Source organism: Diadema setosum, chromosome 7, assembly GCF_964275005.1.
Source record: "Diadema setosum chromosome 7, eeDiaSeto1, whole genome shotgun sequence".
NCBI lineage: Eukaryota > Metazoa > Echinodermata > Echinoidea > Diadematoida > Diadematidae > Diadema > Diadema setosum.
The window spans coordinates 20,481,203-20,505,511 of NC_092691.1; the positions used below are offsets into that span (position 1 = coordinate 20,481,203).

General features: G+C 38.0%; 1 protein-coding gene across 1 annotated transcript in view; it reads left to right on the forward strand.

Moving 5' to 3' along the window:
* Positions 1 to 24,309, forward strand: part of LOC140230429 (E3 ubiquitin-protein ligase NEDD4-like) — an 82,040-nt gene that overhangs the window by 1,603 nt on the left and 56,128 nt on the right. The window contains exons 2-4 of the mRNA XM_072310583.1: positions 4,407 to 4,492; positions 5,610 to 5,694; positions 11,555 to 11,593. Coding sequence (XP_072166684.1) covers positions 4,407 to 4,492; positions 5,610 to 5,694; positions 11,555 to 11,593 — 210 coding nt within the window. The remainder of the gene's footprint in view (positions 1 to 4,406; positions 4,493 to 5,609; positions 5,695 to 11,554; positions 11,594 to 24,309) is intronic.

Consider the following 24,309-nt stretch of genomic DNA (forward strand, 5'->3'; position numbering starts at 1 on the left):
ACATTGATTTTTAGCTCTTGGTTATTACTGGAAAGATATGTTACATACAGTACATGTAATATTAGATGGCTAACTTCAGTTTTAAAATAGGCTTACACTGTACCTCTTGCATGCAAGTATCAGTGCGTGGTCATTATTGGATATATGTATGTGATTTGTTGTGCATTCATGCTGAAAATATTAACATTTTTTAACATGGATTAAATTCAAATGTAACTCTTAAATTCTGGCCTTTGAATCCAAAATTTACAACTTCTGAACTACTGTGTACACCCAGATTCTGATCTGAATCTCCCACCCAAACACTATACATAACTCTAAAATACAACTACAGTACAGTGGTGGCCATTTGATAATCAGAACCAGCTGTAGAAGGAACATGGCTGAAGAAAACTAGTGCAACAAAATTTGATATATAAATGGCAAACATAGTTTTACATTTTACCTAAGTATTTTGTTCAGATTTAGTACAGAGATGTACAGCTGTACATCATTGTCAAATCTTGACCTGTGCTAGATTTAGTTATAAATGCTGCCCCCATTGTTCCTCCTTTTATTGGGTCAGAAGCCGTGACCATGTTAAATATTTCTTGTACATGTATGTCCTCCTCAGATAGTAGCCACTTCTTTTTTCTTTCTTTTTTTTAACTCATAATATAGACATGTATTATGTCAAAATTTAGAACCCTGTTATTTCTGGTATGAAATGCCACTCCCAATGTCTTGTAAAAGGGTCAAAGATCATATTTTGGCTGGTGTCCTATAGTGTGCCATGCATAATATACAAGTGGCATTTCGTGATGGATATCTATGAAATTTTGTACTCATGTGTATGATGGTCAAATCTAGGCTCCTGTTGTTTCTGGTGATGCTGCTTTCAGTGTTCTATCTTTTATAGGGTCTAAGTTCGTAGGATTGCTGACTTGTATTATCTGCTTATGTTTTTGACTGTTTTTCTTTCTCTTTTTCTTCTTCTTCTTCTCCTTCTGTTTTTGGTATACAGATCCATCTCTGAATACTCCTTACCCCCTATAGTTAAATGACCACGGGGATGTAAACTTCTGTTATGTGGCAATGGATATTTCTAGTTGATTTGTGTTTTGTTTTGTTTTGTTTAGTGGGGTCATTTCATATTATATGCTAGCTCCAAGCCCAAAAGGATTCTGTTCTGCCTACAGTTTTGTATACATCTGTATGTATTCACACAAGACAGTGACCACTTAATATCCATTTTCTTGTTTTTATTAAACTTTAAACCATCCAAGTCTCCAGATGATAAACAGATGACTGTTAAGGATATCCCCACCCCAATAATAATAATAATAATAATAATAATAATAATAATAATAATAATAATAATAATAATAATAATAATAATAATAATAATGATAATAATAATAATAATTACATAGATTTTGTGTGTGATCTTGGCATTGGCAAAACACAGTACATGCTTGTACAAATGTATGTCAAAGTTACACAATTATGACTGTATTTTAAGCAGTTTTATATCATCAACAGTATCTTTGGCTGTAGCACTTATGTACTGCTCCCATGTGGTCACTGGTAGGAGTCAAGGGTTAGCTTTTTGTGTGTATTCTTACACATGACTGTTTGCATTTGTAGTGTGTGTCCCATCAGTTTATTAGGGCCCATTTTACATCCACAGTTTTCAATTTTCAGATTAAATTTGAAAAAAAAAAGGCAGATATAAGAATTGGTGAGCAGGAAAGAAAATATCTTAGTCTAGATGGTTCATGGCAGCCTCAGATGGTATACTATAGGGACTGTTCTGCATTGTGCTTGTCTGCTTACTAGTATTTGGGCACATTTGTTTACATGGGCCTGATCATATTAATTATTATTTCATACATTCTGATCCATCATCATTTTTATGTACATTTGTTAGTCATCTGTCTGTTAATCAGTTTATATCTAAACCTACTGATATCAGTTTTTTAAATCTTTGATTACCCAAATCATTTATCTACATTGTATCAATCAATCACTCAATCAATCAATCTATCTATCTATCTATCTATCTATCTATCTATCTATCTATCTATCTATCTGTCTGTCTATGGGCAAGTCCAAGATAAGGTCCCCTCAGAAGGCAAAATTTCATCTTTGCTAAATATCAACATGTTTGATATCATTTTGAAGCTTATCTATCTATCTGTAGCCTATCTATCCATCTGTCTGTCTTATCTATCTATCTATCTATCTATCTATCTATCTATCTATCTATCTATATCTATCTATCTATCTATCTATCTATCTATCTATCTATCTATCTATCTATAGATCTATCTATCTTGTTTCTACAACAGATAATGACACTATACAAATGCTGTGAATCATCTATCTATCTACCAGGTATCTATCAAAAATAGTTATGGATTCACTCATATATCCTAAAATCACTCTCTTTGATCTCTTTCCACATTTTGAGGACTTTTCATGTCAGTGATTAATATTACATACTAGTAATGATCATTTATATGAAGAAAAATACCCACTGATAATCAGTTGCAATGTGCATGTGATTATGATGAGTTGGACATAACAAAAAATCATACTTATGAGATATTTGTCGGTAATCATGAGTTGCAATGCAAATTTTATGTCTATTTTGTGAAAATGACTTCTCTACTCATGTATGAACTCTACATGAGAAGCAGAGGGGCTCCATATTATCCATTTAGTAATATGCCTTCAACAAAGATATAAAACTCGCTGGATTGAAATGGAGCTTAGTTTCGTGAGAGATAACACATGTAGACACAGACACACAGATGCACAAAGAGGATGGATAGAAAGAAAGCAAAGAAACTGGAGGGAGAGAAGAAACTTGGGGAGCATTTCATGAAGCACTCTGTCTGACAGATTTGTTGGACAAAATACTTCATGAAATCCCCCCCTGCTCATGATTCTGAACTCTTAAAGAGAAATGTGCACGTGATTCAGCGTTACCTGAACGAACAACAGAACTTCCACCCTTTGCTTTCAATCTGCCTTCTTTTTATGGACACGTGCTGGGGTGTCAGTTTGTGCCAGCGGAGCAGAATGTGCACTTTTTTTGGTTGGAAGCAGGCACCGAGAGGGCAAAGAGAGCCCACTGAGGGTAGACATGGAAAACTCTGTGTTTGCATGCATGTATCAAAGTTCACCTGCCAGCCCAGAGCAGGAAATATACAATGTATTGGTTTCACTATCAGCATGTTGATAAGTCATGGTTTACTGCTTTTGTTTCGGTAGGAAATCAGGAAGTAATGATGTGTGATTGAATGTACTTATAGTAACCCTTGCAGAAACTTGTCTATGTAGATTACCATATGCCATGTATTTCTTGGCGTGTTTTTTTTTTTTTTTTTGAGAATTTTGTGAGTTGACCAATATTTACAAAACCACAAATATAAAATTATATTACCCAATATAACACAAATACAATGCATAAGATGTCTCCATGGTGTGGAAACCATTTCTTTTTCCTCTTAAAAGGAATAATAGATGGTCATTCCATCAATGTTGTACTTGATTGCAAATTCAGTCACTTGCAAAGTTGTCTGACAAGTCCCAGTATTCAAAATGTACTTGTGAAATATACATGTATTGCATATTAAAGAGAAATTTGAATGCTTTGATTTGATTTGATATATTTGATTAAATACATATTGTGAATACACATTTTCATTTGATCAGAAAGAATACAATGCTATGTGTGGACTGTGTGGAGAAAACAAAACATTGTAAAACAAGTGAAGCAAATTTGTACATTAAACATACAGAAGGGCTACATCCAAAGCAAGGTGTAATGTGTTTGCAAGCCCTATAGACAAAGAGGTTTAATAGTGTACTACATGTACTTCTGATGTAAATATGGGTGACTTGTTCAAGAGAAATGAAACAGCGACAAAGGGAGGAAGAAAGTACTGCATACACCAAATATTTCGCGAGGTTTTTATTTTCGTGAATTTCGCTAGTCGGGTGCTGTTCACAAAAATATTAGACACTTTGATCCTGATTGAAGGTGACGTGCACATATACATTTCTTTGCTCAGTATAGTACTCTGTGATCGCGAATTTAACCACTCGCGAAAATGTCAGAAAGTCCCAATTCACAAAAATTTAGACTCGCTAAAATATGGCATATACATGTGTACAGTATACTGCTGTTAGGAAAGCTTGGATAATTGCACAAGCCCAGTCTGACAAATACAAAAGGTGTAGTGTGTGCAGGTTACAGTTCAGTGATAAGTCGCTTATCAGTAAGAGGTGTGATGACATGTACAGTACACTTGTACATAATGTGCAATATGATTTTGTACTAAGTGGAATTTACTACCAATGAGCCTCCCAAACATATGTTTATCCAGGCCTGGTTTATCTTTCTTTTCCGTCAACAGGGGGAGCCCCCTGGCACCACCCGTATTGTTAAGGTTCGGATCATTGAAGGCAGAGCACTTGCCAAAAAGGATATATTTGGAGCAAGGTACGTATGCTACGTATACATCATTACTGCCAACAAACTAGAAAACAGCAAAGTCATTGCAGTTCTTTCTCTGGCTTTCTCTACTGAATGAATGAATGAATTTTCTGCTGTTGATGGTGGACAAATGGCACATGCATACAAATATAATGGTGAATATTTTATTTTATTTTATTTATTTGTTATTATTATTTTATTTATTTATTTATTTATTTATTTATTATTTTTTGCTTATAGAAATAGATGCATCTATCTATCAGGGAATTTGAATACATAGTGATGTAACAGCAGTTCAATTAAATGGCACCAGTAATCAATGCAGTACACTTCAAATAAAGCGTAATCAAAATAAAGAGTATTTGTATCATTAAGTGCTTTTTTTTTTTTTCAGGTTACACTTTCCCTGCAGATAAGCATTAGTGTGATATTACAGTTGATATGGCAGATCATGGATTTAATATGTGAGATTTTGTATGAAATTTAAACTTTCTGTGTCTTATGTTCATTGTGAATTACAGAATCGCATCATTTAACACTAAACACTAAACAAATGATGACCTGATGATAAAGAGAAAATTAGAAATATTCAGAAGTTTTGAATATGGTTGTAGTACATTGTCTGGAATGTTTCCTTCTGTAGTCATTTCGTGGGTGACTGTTTAGAAGTTGTTCTAAAAAGTGATTGTGCATGAAGGGAGAAATACATTTTTTTTTTTTTTTTGTAAACTAGACATCTACTAAGAAATATTGCGCTGTCTCAGGAATGCGCATATTACAGTATTCAGCCATAAAAGTTTCTTTTCCTATGGTATGAATGTTCTCTGTTGATTGCCAATGACAGTGTGCAAGGTAAATCTACTGCATAATAAACAGTATGTATTGGTCGTATTCATTGATTGGTACGTGTTCTTTAATGTGAGTGTTTAGTCCATCAGGAGAAATAAAAAGCAAACCGAAAAGCTACACATAACCATATTAACTTACTGTATTAGTTTCAACAGACCCATTCCACCCCCTTCTTTTGGATCTTTTGACCTGATTTGTTTCTGTGTCTCTGACACTTGATTTCTCCTGTTAATTTGTTTGTTTGTTTTTTTCTCTTTCTCTCTTTTTTGTCCAGTGATCCTTATGTAAGGATCAAGCTCTTCCGAGGTGACCGAGACGATGGTGGTATCTCAGTGGTACAGACTAGGACAATCAAGAAGGTAAATATCCTCTCCATACACGATATACAGTGTAACTGCTGTTGTACAAGTCTACTCACCTGCTTGTCAGGGGCAACTAAGGATGCATTTATGCTCAACTTCTTGGGGCCATCAGTGCAAAACAGTTGTGTCCCAACTCGCCATGATATAAAAAGCGTTTCCAAATGCTGATTCAAAATGCACAAATTTGTGTGTTTACATGTACAATCAGCGTTTCTCTCTTATCACATTTACAGGGGGAGCATATGTAAAACACATATGAAGATGTTTGTAATGACGTCATCTCAATGCCTTTCCAATTGACATGAAAATGCATGTGCCTGGCCAGCTGCCCTTTCAAATATTGGGCAGTGTACAATTATTTGCTCATTTTCTGATTTCTCACTTGAGCTCCCTATTGGCACTGTGTGTATACAGACACGGTAATGCGTGAATAGCTCATTACCATTCAAAACAATTTTGTCAACAATTGTTGACAAAATAAATACTCACGTTTTCTATCATTGTCTGAAGCCCACACAGGTGTACTGATAGATAATGGAAATGATATCAAAATGTAAAAAATGTATTACTAATAGACATGCTAAGTACATAGCCAGTCGAAACTTGAACAATGTACACACTCAATTCAGAACTTCCGAGAAAGTACATGCCCCAATTTGACCTGCCTGCTTGGGTCAGCGTAGCAACTGCGACTGGTCTTTCTCCAGCTTGAAAAAAAATTGAGTGTGAACGGTACTCTCATGAATAGCTTTTTGGATCATAGTTTTGAATCAGCATTTCAAAATGCAGATTTTGCCTTTTGAGCATATACTCAACCTAAGATTCCCTGATGGGCAAGTGATATGAATGAATAAGCACCTGCCTGTCAGAACTGTTGGGGCCCATGCCAGAATACTCATTTCAGCAAGAGGGGGAAATATCGTTCTTGATGCCCTACCAGACACTGCAGACGCATCCATGGTCAAGATAACATCACATTAATGCATAAAGTTGACAGGCTGGAGAGAATTATTGTGGGAGAGGTTATTCAAATGAGGCATTCTACTGCCTGGGCAGTGCTACTGAATACTGTAAAACGAGAAATGTTCCCGTGCATTTTAATTTCGCGAATTTCGTGAGCGGCAAGATTCGCAAAATTAAAATGCCCGCGAAAGTTCCTGTCTACACGGCATGGATTAAACGCCCATGGCAATTTGCGAAAATTTCATGCCACGAAAAAGGCTGTTGGCTCCAATTCGCGAAAATTTCATCCCGCGAATATATCATGTTTTACAGTAATGCCCCCTCTTTATCTCTGGTCTTGTGTAAGAAACGATGTTATTTAGATAGCACATGATCTTGAATGCAGCTTACTGGATGATGTAAATGACAAATGCTTAATTAGCCACAGTGCAATTTAATTTCACCAAGGCTGAATGGCTCTAATATTGAATTGCACGAAGGCTGATGATACATTTGGAGTGTATAGTGGCTAGAATAGTATATGAAAGAGCATATTAACCATTTGCTATGATAAGTAAAGTCCGTTTATAACATTGATATGTCTATGCTAGATACAGTATATGACCTAGGTTGGGCTGTATCAGATTCTGCACACAAACAAATTCCTTGGATACTAAATATAACTTTTTGGTTGACTTACAGTTCTACCACAATGTCCTCGGAGAACTAAGCTTGTATCAAAGCATGTCAAATTCATTTTACACAGCTAAGTGCAAAAGATTATTCAGGCGAAAATGTCCACTTTTACAGTAATCCAAGTTCCACTGTTAAGACTACAGGTAAATAGGGCTTTCACATTGGGCTCCATAGTGTTGTGTGTCATGGGAAGCTTACGCTGCCCCATGCTGTGCCTATGCTGGCATACATAGCAATACGCCAAAGGACACAGGGGGTACACAAGATCATTTTGCCTTCTTTCAGAGTAGAGCACAGGATGCATAATATATGTACATGTAGTTTATAGAATCAATGCAAGTCTACGGAACATTAGCTGTTATATGCCATGCCTACACAATAGTACTCAAAGCTTAGACAAGATGACTCCTTCCTATTAATTTTGTTACCCGAGATTTCCTGTGCAAGAAATATATCATTCACAAGTATTACACTATCTACTATATACATTTGTGTTATTGTATTAATTTATTATCAATTGTTCAGGATATGCCAGGAAAAAAAAGAAGAAAAAACCCAAAACATGGATATACCAGGTATACTGTAAAAGCTGTTAATTTCATGAGGGTTTAATTTTCACAAATTTTGTGAATTACTGTTGGGCCACAAATTTAACAACATACAAAAATATCACAAACAGACAGGCATTAGTGCATTTACAATAGCCTTGTGTCAAATTGCAAAAACAATTTGCAAAAATGTGTGTGTCCTCATTCACAAAAATATCAGCTCAAATGTATTACAGATGTATATAGACATTGTGCATAATGTTTCTGACTGTATAGATTCAAAACAATGATTTTTTGTACATATGCAGGATTGTTCATTTTCTGTTGTGCCCACACTGTTAGACAGATATAGGATAGCAGAGTACCTGGTACAATGCATGTGATATGGTGAAGTATAATTGAATTGTATTATCACATAAAATGGCATAATTGCAGGAGTCTGAATATATGCAGATATCAAAGTCGAGAGTAGTGAGGTTTCGTCTTTAGAGAAGTTGTGTACAAGTCTTCTCAGAGTGTAGTAGTAGGTGTCACAAATACTTTCTCCTCCAAAAGAAGAGTATGACCTGTACAACATGTATGTTTTAGTAGTGATTATATCCATTTTAATAGAGTATCAACAGAATTGCTCAAATCATATTTCGTGTACATACTGTAATGGGTCTTATTACCATAGTTAAAGAGTGATGATTCAAATTCACCAGGGTTCTGTTTTATGAGGCGTTATAATTTATTATATAGTTGATTTCTATCATATGTCTTTGGCAGCCCGTGTGGTGAGGAAATTTATAATCGATTATATTTTTTGATAAAACGGGACCCTGGTCTCTTATACTTGCACAGTGTAGTCGAGAGAAGAAGTAATCATATCTTTGTGAACTTTCCTGGTTAGTGTATGCGGTTTTGACGTCCTGGACATTGAAACTGCTGAAATATTGCTATAGATATAGTGACGTAAACTTTTGGTTTCTTTAGAGAGAGAAAGGGAACTACTACTATGATATCCTATAGGTAATGAAACCTACCGGGTGTGTTTGATGATATATGTTGTACATTAGATTTTTGGAATGTAGGCCAGTCAGTTAGATGTGGTTCTGTTTGTGATTCTTTTTGTGTGTTTTGTTTGTTTATTTAATCAAATGAAAATCCTCCGGCCTCAAAACTTTTTGAAGTATAAACCTATTGGCTATGGATGTATTGTGGGACGTGTATAAGGTCTATGGGGATAATATTATAACCTTGTTTGGACAAGAGATAAAAACGTAGTAATGATGCTGTTATTTGATGCTAAGTGGACTGTTACAGTGAAGTGGAATTCAATACAAGTAGTCGAGGTCTGTTTGCTCTTGAACTGTAAATGGCGAATGCATTTGAAGTAGTGACATTACTTTTTGTTGTCAGGGTGCCAGGTAGACATGTTCAATAGATGTAACAGTTCAAAGAAAGACAACACAAACTTTCTGATGGTTATGTTGTGACAAGAACGTAATGTGACAGAAGGCTTTGCTGCTGGATTTGTGGTGTGGTTAGAATATCTTGAAAATGAAAATTTCTGTACACTCCTAGTCATTTTCTCAAAGGATATTGAGAAACTTTCTGTCTCTACATTTTGCTTATTCTTGCAGCTCAGTGGGATTTCATTGTTGAATTAAATGTTTGGTTTACAAACACTTTCTTTTTAATTGAATTATCAGTATTAATTCCACTGTTAATATTTTTTATTTGTTGGGATTTCTTGTCACAATAAAAATTGCTAAGTGATATTGCCCTTCTAGAATAATAGGAAAACTGTTCTGAACTTGTATGAAAATGCATGAGCACATTTGATGATACATATAGAGTATGTGATATTATAAAAATGCATTGGAATTACTGGTTGAAGGTCAAATGAGATTTCAAGTATGCATGATACTAGGCTGTTCGTATGAAGGTACTATGATGTACGTGCCTATGATCATTTGCAATTGTGCTTCACTAAACAGTTATGTCTACTGATATACATTGATTACAATCAGTTTGTGTTTTATCAAGCACATAGACCCAGTGGTTAAGTCGAGTGCATATGCGGGCGCACGGCGCAAGTTTCCTACAGAGACATATGCTATCGACTCCTCTTGAAGGTACATGGTCCCGGTGGTTTAGTCAAATGCGTATGCGGGCGCACGGCGCACGTTTCCTATAGAGACCTACGCTATCGACTCCTCTTTAGCGCTTATGCTGTGGCCCACTTCCGCGAGTCCGAAGAAGTGCGATTCACTGTAGTCAGTGGTCCGATCACAGTTCGGCTGAGGGGGATGACAGCTTTAGCAAACTTCTTTTGTGATGTGATAATAACAAGCACATATGCACGCACCCTGGCATTACTACAGACTGCGCGATGCGCGGAGATGACAACGAAGGCAGCATTACTTAGCAACACCTGCGCACTTTACTCTTGATGACAGCTCAACTTTGGTAATCTTCGTATCAGTGCTAACGGTGATCGGCAGTATCATCAACAGCGCCCTCTACACTACCGGGACTATGCACCTTTAAGCGCTTACGCTGTGACTCATTTCCACGAGTCCGAAGAAGTCCAATCCACTATAATCAGTGGTCCGATCACAGTTCGATTCATGATTCGGCTGATGATGACAGCTTTAGCAAACTTCTTCTGTGACGTCATACTAAGAAGCGAGCACCCTGGCGTCACTACAGACTGCGTAATGCGCAGAAGACAACAAAGGCAACGTTACCTAGCAATACCTACGCATGTTACTCTTGATGACAGCTCAACTTCGGCAATCTTTGTATCATGCTAACGGTGATCGGCAGTATCATCCAACAGCGCCCCCGCAACCACTGGGTCTCTGTGCCTTTAACAACCCTGAATATCCTTAATCAAGGAAGCATATCATGAATCAAGGGCCTAAAGAGTACAGAAGTGATGATATCACAGTCTTTTGTTACAACTTGAGTATGGTTAGCAACGATTGAATGTTCACAGATATCTAGGCCAGTTTAAGTTGTTTAGAACCAATTTCCATGGCAATGAATGGCTATGACATCACACTTCGGTGCCTGTTTTAGGTGATATTATATGGACTAGACAAGTACCAGTCAACAATTGCATAAATTAAATATAATTTTTTCATAGGGGACAACTTTTTATGTTCTTTCATGGGTAAGACATTGTATGTTCAAAAAGGAGAACATTTTTAGAAACAAATAGCATGATGCATATTATGAGGGAAGCAGTGAGTGAATTTGATCTTTGGGGATTATACAGGTGGGAAGGACAAAACTTTTGTCTCAGTATTTAAAAAAGAAAACAGATTGGCTTTTATAGTGCACTAGAGGATGATTTAGAGCTGTAAGAGAGAACTTGATCAAAAAATGTAAGAAGAAGAAAAAAGCAATGAGTAAATGTGCTCTCAGAGGCATGATAATGTTGTGATATTGCAGTACAGTTACAAGATATACATGTAAGTAATTATTTGCTGCATCAGTGGTTAAACTGAATTGGATACTCGTAAATGTGAATTGCATGCAGTGATTGCCCTGCCAAAGGTCACATGGGTGAACTGTGACATGAACTCTCAATAATTACCTGAAACGTGACATCCTTTTAGTAAAGTTTTGATGTGTTCTTTCATTTTCTTCTGCTCTTTTATTCTTTTTTTCTCCCACAGACACTGAACCCCAAGTGGTACGAAGACTTCCTCTTTCGGGTGAGTGCAACAATCACGAGAGCTGGCGGGATTCTATTGGGGTGCTGTTAGTAATCGGGGGGTGGGGGTGACTAATGCCCCTCTTTTTTTTGGGGGGGGGGCGGTTGACAGATCCCCTTGCCTTTCCTGGGCCAGTCATGTGCTGCGCTTTCACCAGCTGGGCTTTGCTGCTGTTACAGCTTCACAGCTTCCATAACCAAGTTATTCCTAAATCCATTTAGGGATGTGAGGTGAAACCATGCTGAGCCAGAAATGAAATGTGAATAATCATAGAAGTACTACCCTGTGGAGACTGCTTTGTGCACAATTTCATTGAGATTGGGAACATACTGGTAGTGAAAACAATGTATTGTGTGATACTAGACTCTTATGTGTGAGAATGGTCTTTAGAACATACATTGTAGCCAACATATTGGCAGAGACAAAGGCTAAGACATGAACTCAAACAGCCATTGCAATCAAGCTTGTTGGCAGATATACGTGACTGAGCCACTCGTGCTATTTGGTTTGAATAGTCCCATTCATAACCACCTTGTATTCTCATGAGAACAGAACCTGCTTGATAATGTGCGCTGTAATGAAGAGTTGTCCTCAAGGGCTCAGTGACAGCACAACTGGCGTGGTGTAGCAAAGACTTTTACTTGTTCTGTTTTATGTTGTGCATATTTGATATCATTAATGTGACTGTAGATACACACGTTCCACCGTAAAAATTATAAACAGAAATATCACTGTGTTTGAATAAATTGTGATTTCCATAGCCCCAAACTACGGATCGACTTGCATATTGCCTGCATTTACAGTTGTTTTGCTCTTTTTAAATTGTACATAAACCTTATTTATATCCACATATATATGTGTACTCAGATACACACCAATTTGATGACAGCATCAAGGGTCCTGATTAACCCATTGAGGACGAGTCCTGAGTATACTTGGGCAGGTGTCTATGGGAAATGTGTGATGTAGCAAAATCAGTCCATCTTCAACGGGTTAAGGATACGTGGCTTCACTGAGACCATGTGATCACTGATGATCACATGATTCACCAGAAGCTACATTATCATGCTTTCACTTAGACAATGCTAAGTGACCAAAATGACCTACTGGTACTCATATTCTGTTAGATCATACACATTAGAGAAGTGTACTGGACATTGCAGTCAGAAAATGATAGGGGATTTCCCATTTTATGGCATTTTACTGGGAACAGTTTATAGCTACGGGGAGTTTCTGCCCAAACTTATACACACATAGTGTGTTTAACGACATGTATTTTTATCAAGCCAGTTAGTGTGCATGTATTTCACTAAACCTAAATTGCTGATGAAAGCAATTTGGTACACCTTTTGTCCCAAAATGTCTAGTGTTCTTACTTCCATGCTAGTAAAAAAGAGCACAAACTATGCAAAAATGTCTTCCTTTTACAGTGCTCTCAAGTTCAAACAGACTGTTGGTCAAATCTTGAATCTTGATTCTTGGAATAGACAAGTTCTGTAATGTATGAAGATTTTATGCATGCTTTGTTCACAAAAGTTGCCCTTAACAACCACGGAGCTTGTCGGAGGCTTGCCTGACCTAGCTATGTAAAACTAGGCGAATTTCTGCCTATGAAACTTAATGGAAGGGAGTAGGTGAATGAAATGCTTCGCTACTAGGCTGTTGGAAAAGAAACATGATCCATAAATTGTAATATATTTGCAGCCATTCAAACAAGCCTGTGATCTGCTGCCTTGTGAATGCATCCATACTAGAGATATAAATGCTGCACTTCATGGGGTATCAGATATTGCACACTTTGCTGACTAGTACTTTATTTACCGGTACTCTTCTAAAGAGGAAGTTGTTCTCAGTTCTCTTGGTCAGGTTTTTGGTATGACCTGTGATGTGAGAGGTTCTGTTATTGTGAGTGATGGATACTGATGACACTGTAGTGTTTGGGAATTTTAATGCCCTCTGTAGTGTTGTAATTCATGATAAATGGGAGTTGGTACATAATATGTGCATTGAAGTGCATTTCTAACTAACAATACGGGTATTGTATTCTTAGTTTTTCTTGAATTGAATTTTCCTGCAATGAATCAAAGGCCCATCCTGCTTGCATCAAAACTGTACTAACTGTATACAACTATTAAGAATGAATTAGAAGCTATGACTCTATGAGCAGATGAGATGCAGTACATTGTACATGTACAGTAACTGTAGGCTATCTCTTTTCAGTGAAGGAAAAACTGCAGTACACTACAGCTGCTGCATTTACTGCCATGAAGTTCATGGCACACACTGAATATTGGCACATATTGGAAAACATAAGTTTATGAGGGATTATAAGAATTAGGGGGTGGGGGTGTTGTTGATCAGTCTTTTTTTTTTTGGGGGGGGGAGGGAGGGGGCATAGCAGAAATTATATCACCTTTGTCACAAGACAAATCATGGTAAAAATGATCTCTCTAAAAATTTTAAGCTCTCAGATGGAATTGTGTACACATGTTGATCATAATGTAAAAGGAACCTTCTAGAAGGGTGGGAGAAAATGTGTTTCAATGGTAATCTCAAAATTGCTTCTTCTTTTTTGAAGGGTAGGGGTAGAAATCATGTTCAGAGGTAGTGATGATATGATGTTATTCACCCAGGGTAGCCTCTTAATAGTATTGCCAGTTTTATCAGAGAAACCATGGCATTGACAGGTACTGTACAAGTCTGTTTCTTGTACACCTTAGTGAAGAGGAACATTGTGAGCAAATCATCTTGTCCCAAGAATGAAAGCACAGGGCATGCACCATATGTTCGCTCCTTTGAAAAGTCCTTTCACTTGCTCTTAAAACACTCCACAAGATCAAATATCTTGCTGCAGCAGTGCACATGTATGCAGATGAGTGTATGTTCATCGAAAGGGAGTCTGAGATTACACTTTTCAGAGTTGTTGTTGTTGTTTTTTTTAAGCTGGCAGGTTTGTTTGTTTTTTTCCTCTCAGAATCATGAGTCAGCTCTTAGAAGAGGCACACATGGCTTCCCTGTGAATACCTTACAACTAGAACAGCTTGTTGTTTGTTGTATTTTGCCTACAAATATCTAGCTTTTGATGCTAAATTAGTTCATCGATTGCCTTTAGTCACAACACAAGTGTCACAGCTGTTTGTGTGATGTCCTGTGCTTGTGTGTTAGAGTGTAATCCCCGGCTTCCCCCGTAGTCATTGACAGACTGTACATGCGATCTGGACAGTTATCCGTCTAGACATTAAACATGTGGCAGAGCTCGACCTGATCCAGATTTCTCTTTTATGTTTCAGCCCACGTCAAAGATCTCTTTTTGGTGATAAGGAGGACATTTCCAGTGTACTCATCCTTTTGTCTCTTGTGTCAGGCACACATGTATAGGTTTTTATGCCGTGACAGGGGGAAGGTAGCTTGTTGCTCTATGACATCATCATTGGCCTGTCAGGTTTAAGACTGCTAGTAGACTGCTCTTTCCTCTGTCAGAATATAGTTTGTTTGTTTTCACAGAATGTGCAAGTGATATTTGTGCGCCATGGGGGGGGGGGGGGGGGTAGTCTACATACCTATAAAATTGCCAGGGTATCATCCAGGGGGCGTGCAGCAATCCTTGAATCTCATGATTTTCAATAGTTTGCCTTATGATGGGGAGTATCAAAACCCAAAGTCTGTGCTTGTTAAAAAAAAAAAAAAAAATGCTTGTAAAAAGTGGAGAGGGTACAATTCTTGAGTGTCATTTTACGTTTGTAAACTCTCTGCTAATGACCAGATGTCACTTTGAATTGGTCCTATGACAGAGGGCTAAGAAAGTGTACATTTCAATATGTTCATGAGAGAAATACTGGGTAGTGCATGATAGCACTGACGAAATGATAATCTGTTCATACCGATGGTACAATGTAGTTGATTAATTGTGTATTGTTTTCCCGGAGGGGCCCATCATGATCAGCCCCCATGTGCGTAGAACTCACAGGTCTACAAATGATGATTGTAAATGGTATCCCGGGATACCAAATAAAAATCAGCCATTTTGTTGAATTATTATTATTTTTTTTTTTTAAATTGTACCCTGGGTGCCAAAAAGAGGAAATTATTTTGGTGCTGGAGCTAGCACGCGCAAACCACTGCACTGCACTGCACTGAAGCACACGCTAGTGGTAGCACAGCGTGCATAGTATAACATGCAGTGGCATGGGAATGACTATGTACGTGCACACACAGTGCATGCATTTTTCTCTGGCTATCCTCGAATGGACGTGAGGTGGCGCTACACAACGCGGTAATCCGGGGTACTACGGTACCCCGGGGTAACGCATGATGCATCAAATATGCTCCTTGGCCTAGAGGGGTCTCATTCATGGGTAACAATTGTCATATCAGGATGTGTTCACTGGGCAACCCGAGACCTCCTGTCCATTGAGTCTATTGCCTTCTTTACAACTATTGCTGTTGCGTGATGCTCCCACCTATTCATAATTGACTCGCCTGAAGGTGATAACAGAAACTGCACTCAAACAAAACAATTTCCTAATTAGTTGTCTTTTTTTCTACCATCTCCTGTTGGATTTCATTAGCAGAATATCATGGCTTTGCTTTGTTTGGATCAACAATTTATGTGGCAGGAGAAGGCCCTCATCGCGCTTGCCATATTGGAGAGTGGAAATGTTGTGATCACTAGAGCATGTAAAACGCTTATCTGTGTAGCAGGCCTGCATGTAGGCATTGTTTATACACAAGCTGTTACCACCTTTGAAAACTCCGAGTTGCAGGTTCTTGCTTGCGATTTCTAGGTGTTTTATGTGTCTCTTGGATTATATAAATGCGGAAGCTATAGAAATATTAAGGTTAAAAATGAGCCATACATGGTTTATCCAAAAAAAAAAAAAATGAATCAAAAGTGTGAATGATAGAGACTTTAGAATATGAAACCTTGTAAATTTGGGTTGCAGAGAAAAATGAAAGAAATCATTTCTGAAATGGCTTGATAATGTGTTTTATACATAATTTTCAGTGCTATTCTGTGCTTTGGTCTTTCTTTATTCTTATGAACATCACTTTAAATATACAACTCAGTCAGCAAGGTTTGACAGTTCTTTTCATTGATCCACCACAGTGTTGAATGGTGCATGTTGAAGAGGAGATTCAGTAGATTTTCCTCCCTGTGTAGTATTTAAGTACACTGTACTTCCTTCACAATCATAGGCTAAACACAGTGCCCTATATTAGGTTTAAGAAGCGATATCCATCAACAGACACCCATCATGATAGACTGCTTTTGACATGATCAGCAGTGTTGTGTGGATTAACCACATGCAGCGCAGTGCCAGTTAGAAAATTGATGACAATTTCCTTGAACAAAGTATACTGCATTTCCTTCCTTTGTCCAAACAGGCTCTTTTGCCAAGGGGCAGCAGAGCTTACAATATATTGATAGTGAATGCAGGGTGTACTCCTGTTAAAAAGCAGACTGTGGTATCATACACCCAACAAATGAGGCTTGAGTGCTCTAAGATACGGTGTAATGTTGCGCACTTCATAGTTGAGATGTGTATCCAATGTCAATGATGAAACTGAATGAGACCATATGGCGTTTGACACTTAGTGCTGTGTTCGTGTGGACGGTTTCAAGCGCAGGACATATTGAGATTTCAGTGAGCTCATTATGACAAAGTATGTTGTGGTATGGCATGATACCATGCCTCAAATGTTTGGTTGCACATGCAGAGCAGTGTTTCACAGTGCTTCCCCTCCCACGACCTTTCTTGGCATTTAGGTTGACATCAGATCAAGAATGGTGCTAGTCTGCAGATTCAGACACAATAGATATTAAAAACCAAAAGCCAAGATGATCATGCCTTCATGGGTTGTCAAGTATTCCGGCTGTTATCACAGTAAATACAGCTGGTGCCACTGAAAATCTAATGTGAAGATTCACCATCAATTGACTATGTTGATTACATTGTAGGTACAAAAATTATATTTGAACTAACGAAACCTCAAAGTGGTAACTTCATTCCATTTATTTGCTTGGGAAGCAAAAAGGAGTGACTGAGACCTGCATCTAAAAGTGGATATGTGGATTTTCTAATCTAAAATGTATATATACATGATCTTTTCAGGAAGCAGAGCTAAAAGTGTCCTTTTTTGATAGATTTTAAATGGTTTTCTAAATCCATCTAAGATAGCATCGCTTCAACTTAAAGTACCACTGATCGGTCAAGTTCAATTTTATGGATGAAAGAGTTGCAAGCAGGGGTAGTGTTTATTTGCAATCGACAGACACTTCAATGGAAATAAACACTGATTATTTAGTGTTTTAATGGTATTTTTAGCCATGATAAAACATCATGGGCATACCAGTACATACTGTACATTGTACTTGAGTTGGACTCAAACCAACAACCTCCTGATTGCTGGACAGGCGTTCTGCCCTATAGCCAGTGATGGTTCTTATCCTGTATATGAGAGGGTATTGCGTATTTATTCAAAGGGGTAGTATTTATAAATACCCATTTACTAAAGTTTCTACATTTTGTACACAGAGAATATGTGCTGATTGCTAGAGATGTCTGATTTACAAATTCACTTGCTCTAATTCTTCTTGGCATTCCTGGCAAGAGACCTAAGGCTAAGGGTATAAAAGTGTTTTGCTCAAGAACATAAGTACCATAGTATTTACCTTGAAACCGAAACCCTCCTATTGAAATTGGCGGTTCATCTGCATTAAGCTGTTTGAACAGACCTACTGAACTGGAGACAAATATGCATTAAATTGACCTACCTTGGTTGGTATTCATTTTTATTTTTAAGTGCTTTGCCAGTTTATACACTTCCAAAAAAATTTTAAAGTTTTTAAAAATACATTTGTGCAATGCTACAGGAAAACCAATAACTCTTTTGTGGACACACACACACACACACACACAAACCCACTAACTATTGCACTGCCAACTTTAGTCATTCTTTGTGTTTTGAGAAACTTGGACATTGATTTGCCTCATATGTTGTGTATGTGAGTGGCTGTAAAAAAAAAAAAAAAAATGTACTTTATAGATACATGTATGATATAATCATTATAGTGGGCGATAATGCGAGAAAAGGGTCCTCAAGACATAAAATACCGAAAATGAGTTTTTACCGCCATGTAGTAGAATGAACTCTGAAGTATTTAGATATCATACGAACTGTTTTCTGAAATTCCACTCCTAAATGTGCCAATTTGACATTTAAGAAAGCATGTTTTATCCAACTCCTGCCACTACTGTAAAAGTGGAAATTTTCGCGGTGTTGAAATTTTCACGCATTTCGCGCAACCAGAAACTAGCGCGAAAATAAAAACACGCGAATATTTTTGCTTGCCATACGTTCCTGTGCCTGATGTCTTGATTCCGCGGAATTAAAAACACGCGAAACTCTTCTGACCCGGCCTAGCGCGAAAAATTAGTCGCGCGAAAATATCCACTTTTACAGTATTTGATGCATCTATGCTAGTGCACGCAGCTAGCTAGGATTTGTTTTTTGCGCGTATTGGTTTGTCAAACTTCCACGCCCTTTTATGGCGCTTGTGCGCGATAGCACTAAGGGCCCTTTTCTCACGTCACGGCCCATGTATTTGTGCAACTCGCCATCAAATAGGAGAGCTCAGTGTCTGCTCCCAGTCATTATTTTTTAAAGTGCAGTTTAAAGATTTTAAAGAGTGCTTTGCTTGCAGCCGATTTCAGTGTTTTTGGCCATGTCTGACCAGCATTGAATAATATGAATTTGTGCATTGCCATCTTAAAACTGATAACTCTTGAATGTGAGTGGGCCTACATTGTACCATGACCTTCTTTTGTCAGAGTTGACTTTTGCACACTGTGACCATTCTTCAGTGATGTATGGTAATACAAAGTGTATTTCTTGCAGTGTATGAAGTTGCCTACTGGTGTGCATACGCACAAGATCAGGGCCCTATTTCATAATACTTGTTATCAGTGACAAGTTGTAATAGTTGCTATAAGCATGTCCATGCTATAAGCTACTGAAATCCTTGCATCTGATTGGCTGAGAGCAAATTTGTTGCAGAAATGTGGCAGTTGTCACTGATAACAAGATTTTATGAAATGGGACCCAGGTTTGGTCTACAGAGTAAAGACTATCAAACCTTCAACGTGAAACTGACATTCCAGTGACAGGGGCTGAAGGAAGCAGTGCAGTGGCAATGACATAGAGTGTGCCTAGTCTGCGAAACAAAAGATCCGCGAGTGCCGGTCGAGTGATGCCATCACATTACAAACTGCTTTCACAAGTCTACACGTATAAGATGAGATGGACTCGAGAGCTCAGCTGATGCTCTGTCAGATGTCATTCTGTCAAGTGTGACTTGCTTTATTATTACGAACATGAAACGACCAAAACAAATAGCCTCTTCATCATGTAATGTCTGGTCGCAAGACTACATTAACGTGAAGAGAGCCGAAGGCTCCAAGAAAGACATGCCATGGCATTTCATTAGTTTATGATCATGCAGGGCTGGTCATACATTGATTTCACAGTTGGCATTGCCTGAGGAAAGCAGCTATCAACATGCCTTTGAAGACAAGATCAGAAGTGGAATCTGCTGTTATTGCTGGCCAAGAAATTTCAAACATATTCCCCTTTATCCCTCTCTGTGTGCCATCATAGCAAGAATAGTACTTTTTAAAACAATGCAGGAAAATTATTTTGTTTGATTTACCCCAAATTATGTTTAAAAAGCCCCACAAATCATATTGTGTAAACAATTGTACAAAATATTATTCAAATACAATGTTGTAGGTGCACAGTTTGTAATATCCCCCTACAGGGCAGAGCTGAATATGACTCTTACAAAGTAGAACAGCTAGGAATGTTAAAGGGAAGACAAGGAAATACCTCATGCAATATTCCTACAGCCTGTAAAATCTGTTGTTGGTGTAAGCTTCTAATTTTTCACCAAGTGAGCAGGAAGACTTCTCTCACTAGGGGGAAAATAGTGCGGTAAGACTGTCAAATTAGGCTGAATTGCTGGGAAACTGTGAGCATATTATATTCGAACACCAAATATCTCCAATTTTCATCAAGCCATTTGTCACGGTATACATAGTCATGCACTTCAAGTATGGGTATTTTTGAAGCGTTCTTGTCATCATTGATAATAGTGTGTGGTAATTGTAGAAAGTGGGAATAGATATATATAACTAAGAGTAATATATTGTCAGCCTCCATCTCCCATTGCTTCATAACCACAACTTGAGGTTTTTTTTTTCCTCTGTCCATAATATTCATGATGCAGCACAGAAACCTGTCCAGTCTCAAATCAGAAGTGGCTGAAAGGTGTTGGTGCATTAATTCTAATGCAGGGCTGCACACTGGCGCCGGTCCGACGGTCAAAGACCGGCAAAAGTCACTGTCGGACCGGTAACTTTTCAGGAAATCCACAAGTTACCGGTCCGACATGACCAGTAAAAAAAAAAAGCATTGGCGGGGTCAGTAGAAAGAAAAAGATCAGCCCCGATCAGGGAGAAACAGAATGCAAGATATCGCATTGTTCAACAAGTTTTACGCAAGTTTTCGTTTATGTCTACCGGTGCAATTTGTACAGTAAACATAATATTAGTTTTGAGCACTAGCAGTTGACCAGTTACTGTAGTATTCGCGCTCGCTTGCGCATTGGCGCTGCTCACGCACTGCCATGCCATGCAATACATGCAGAGCATGTACGGTACAATGTAACTGTTGAAATGCTTGGATTGTAATTCCCCGATCCCCGTTTTGTTTGTTCGTTTGCTTGCGATCTGCGGTCATGCCAGACAAGAAGCATCGATAGAAGCGCACGCATTTCTGGGTCATTTTACTCATGATTTTTTTAACGCAAGATCGATCCGATCCCGGCTTCGCAGCTGCGTGACAGTTGACATGTTAGAACTAATTTATCCATACACTTGTGCCGATTTTTAGAAAAAGTAAAAACATATTCTATATTCAGCGATACAGTAAATGAATATTTTCATTCGTTCAGAATGGTCTCATAATGAAGATAGGCGCGAAAAGGATCACGAAATCGGCCCTTACAAAATGTGAAGAGATAATACAAGGGAGAAAAAAAAAGATCATGAAATCATCGCAGTCCCGCTTACGAGGTAGAAATCGTCCCAAAAAGGATCATGAATTCGGCTGCGTCATACACCTTTCAAAAGCTCATGTATGAAATGCGAAGAGATTTTTATAGAGGAGGAAAAGAAAATAGGGACACATTAATTTGGTGCGTGCATCATAGAATATTACAGCCGAATAACAATTCATGAAATCAACGCAATCCCGTTGAATTATTTTGAGGAAATAATAGGCGCAAAGAGGATCTTGAATTCAGTCCTGCATGCCGTGTTGGTTATCAAAAACGCATGCACAAATGCAACGAGATTATCGGGAGAAAAATAAAAAACACATTTTTACCCTTCTGGTGCGTGCATTACAAAAGATTACATCCGAAGTAATTCATGAAATCGCCACAATCCCGCTGATATTTGAGGTAGAAATAGACGCAAAAAGGATCGTGAATTCGGCCGTGTCGTATACCTTTTAAGAACGCATGTACGAAATGGGAGGAGATTAGCGGGAGAAAAATAATGGACACATTTTCAACCCCCTTTGGCGCTTGCGTCATATAAACTTTAGATTACAGCCGAAGAGTAATTCATGAAGTCATCGCAATCCCATTGAAATTTGAGTAAACGATAATAGGCGCAAAAGAATCTCGAATTCTGCCCTGCGTGCAGTGTATAATTTTGAAAACGCATACACAAATGCGAAGAGATTATCGGGAGAAAAATAAAGAACGCATTTTCAACCCTTCTGGTGCGTGTATCACAAAAGATTACAGCCGAAATAATTAATGATATATCGCAATCCCGCTGATATTTGATGCAGAAATAGGCGCTAAAAGGACCGTGAATTCGGCCGTGTCGTATAGGCCTACCTTTTAAGAACGCATGTACGATATGCGAAGAGATTATTGAGAGAAAAAAACAGGACACATTTCCAACTTGTTTTGGCGCGTGCATCATAAAGATTACAGCCGAATAATAATTCATAAAATCATCGCAATCCCGTTGAAGTTTGAGGAAACTATAGGCGCAAAAAGAATCATGATTTTTGGTCGTGTCGTATATCTTTTAAGAACGCATTTACGAAATGCGAAGAGAAAAAATAAAGGACAAATTTTCAACCCATTTTGGCGCGTGCATCATAAAAGATTACAGCCGAAGTAATTCCTGAAATCATCGCAATCCCGCTGATATTTGAGGTATAAATAGGCGCAAAAAGGATCGTGAATTCGGTCGTGTCGTATACCTTTATGTACGGAATGCGAAGAGATTATGGGGACAAAAATAAAGAACGCATTTTCAACCATTTTAGCTGGTGCGTGCATCACAAAAGATTACATCCGAAGTAATTCATGAAATCGCCACAATTCCGCTGCAAGATATTTGAGGTAGAAATAGGCGCAAAAAGTATGAATTCAGCGGTGTGTAACATCTGTTAAGAACGCACTTACGAAATTCGAAGAGTTTATCGGGAAAAAATAAAGGACACATTTTCAACCCCTTTTTGCGCGGGAATCATAAAAGATTACAGCCGAAGTTATTCATGAAATCGTCACAATCCCACTGATATTTGAGGTAGAAATAGACGCAAAAAGTATGAATTCGGCGGTGTGTAACATCTTTTAAGAACGCACTTACGAAATTCGAAGAGTTTATCGGGAAGAAATAAAGGACACATTTTCAACCCCTTTTTGCGCGTGAATCATAAAAGATTACAGCCAAAGTTATTCATGAAATCGTCACAATCCCACCGATATTTGAGGTAGAAATAGACGCAAAAAGTATGAATTTCGGCGGTGTGTAACATCTTTTAAGAACGCACTTACGAAATTCGAAGAGTTTATCGGGAAGAAATAAAGGACACATTTTCAACCCCTTTTTGCGCGTGAATCATAAAAGATTACAGCCAAAGTTATTCATGAAATCGTCACAATCCCGCTGATATTTGAGGTAGAAATAGGCGCAAAAAGTATCATGAATTCGGCCGTGTAGTACATCTTTTAAGAACGCACTTACGAAATTCGAAGAGTTTATCGGGAAAAAATAAAGGACACATTTTCAACCCCTTTTGGCGCGTGCATCATAAAAGATTACAGCCGAAGTAATTCATGAAATCATCGCAATCCCGCTGAAAGATTACAGCCGAAGTAATTCGTGAAATCATCGCAATTCCGCTGATATTAGAGAGGTAGAAATAGGCGCAAAAAGGATCGTGAATTCGGCCGTGTCGTATACCTTTACGTACGGAATGCGAAGAGATTATGAGGAGAAAAATAAAGAACGCATTTTCAACCATTTTAGCTGGTGCATGCATCACAAAAGATTACATCCGAAGTAATTCATGAAATCGCCACAATTCCGCTGCAAGATATTTGAGGTAGAAATAGGCGCAAAAAGTATGAATTCGGCGGTGTGTAACATCTTTTAAGAACGCACTTACGAAATTCGAAGAGTTTATCGGGAAAAATAAAGGACACATTTTCAACCCCTTTTTGCGCGGGAATCATAAAAGATTACAGCCGAAGTTATTCATGAAATCGTCACAATCCCACTGATATTTGAGGTAGAAATAGACGCAAAAAGTATGAATTCGGCGGTGTGTAACATCTTTTAAGAACG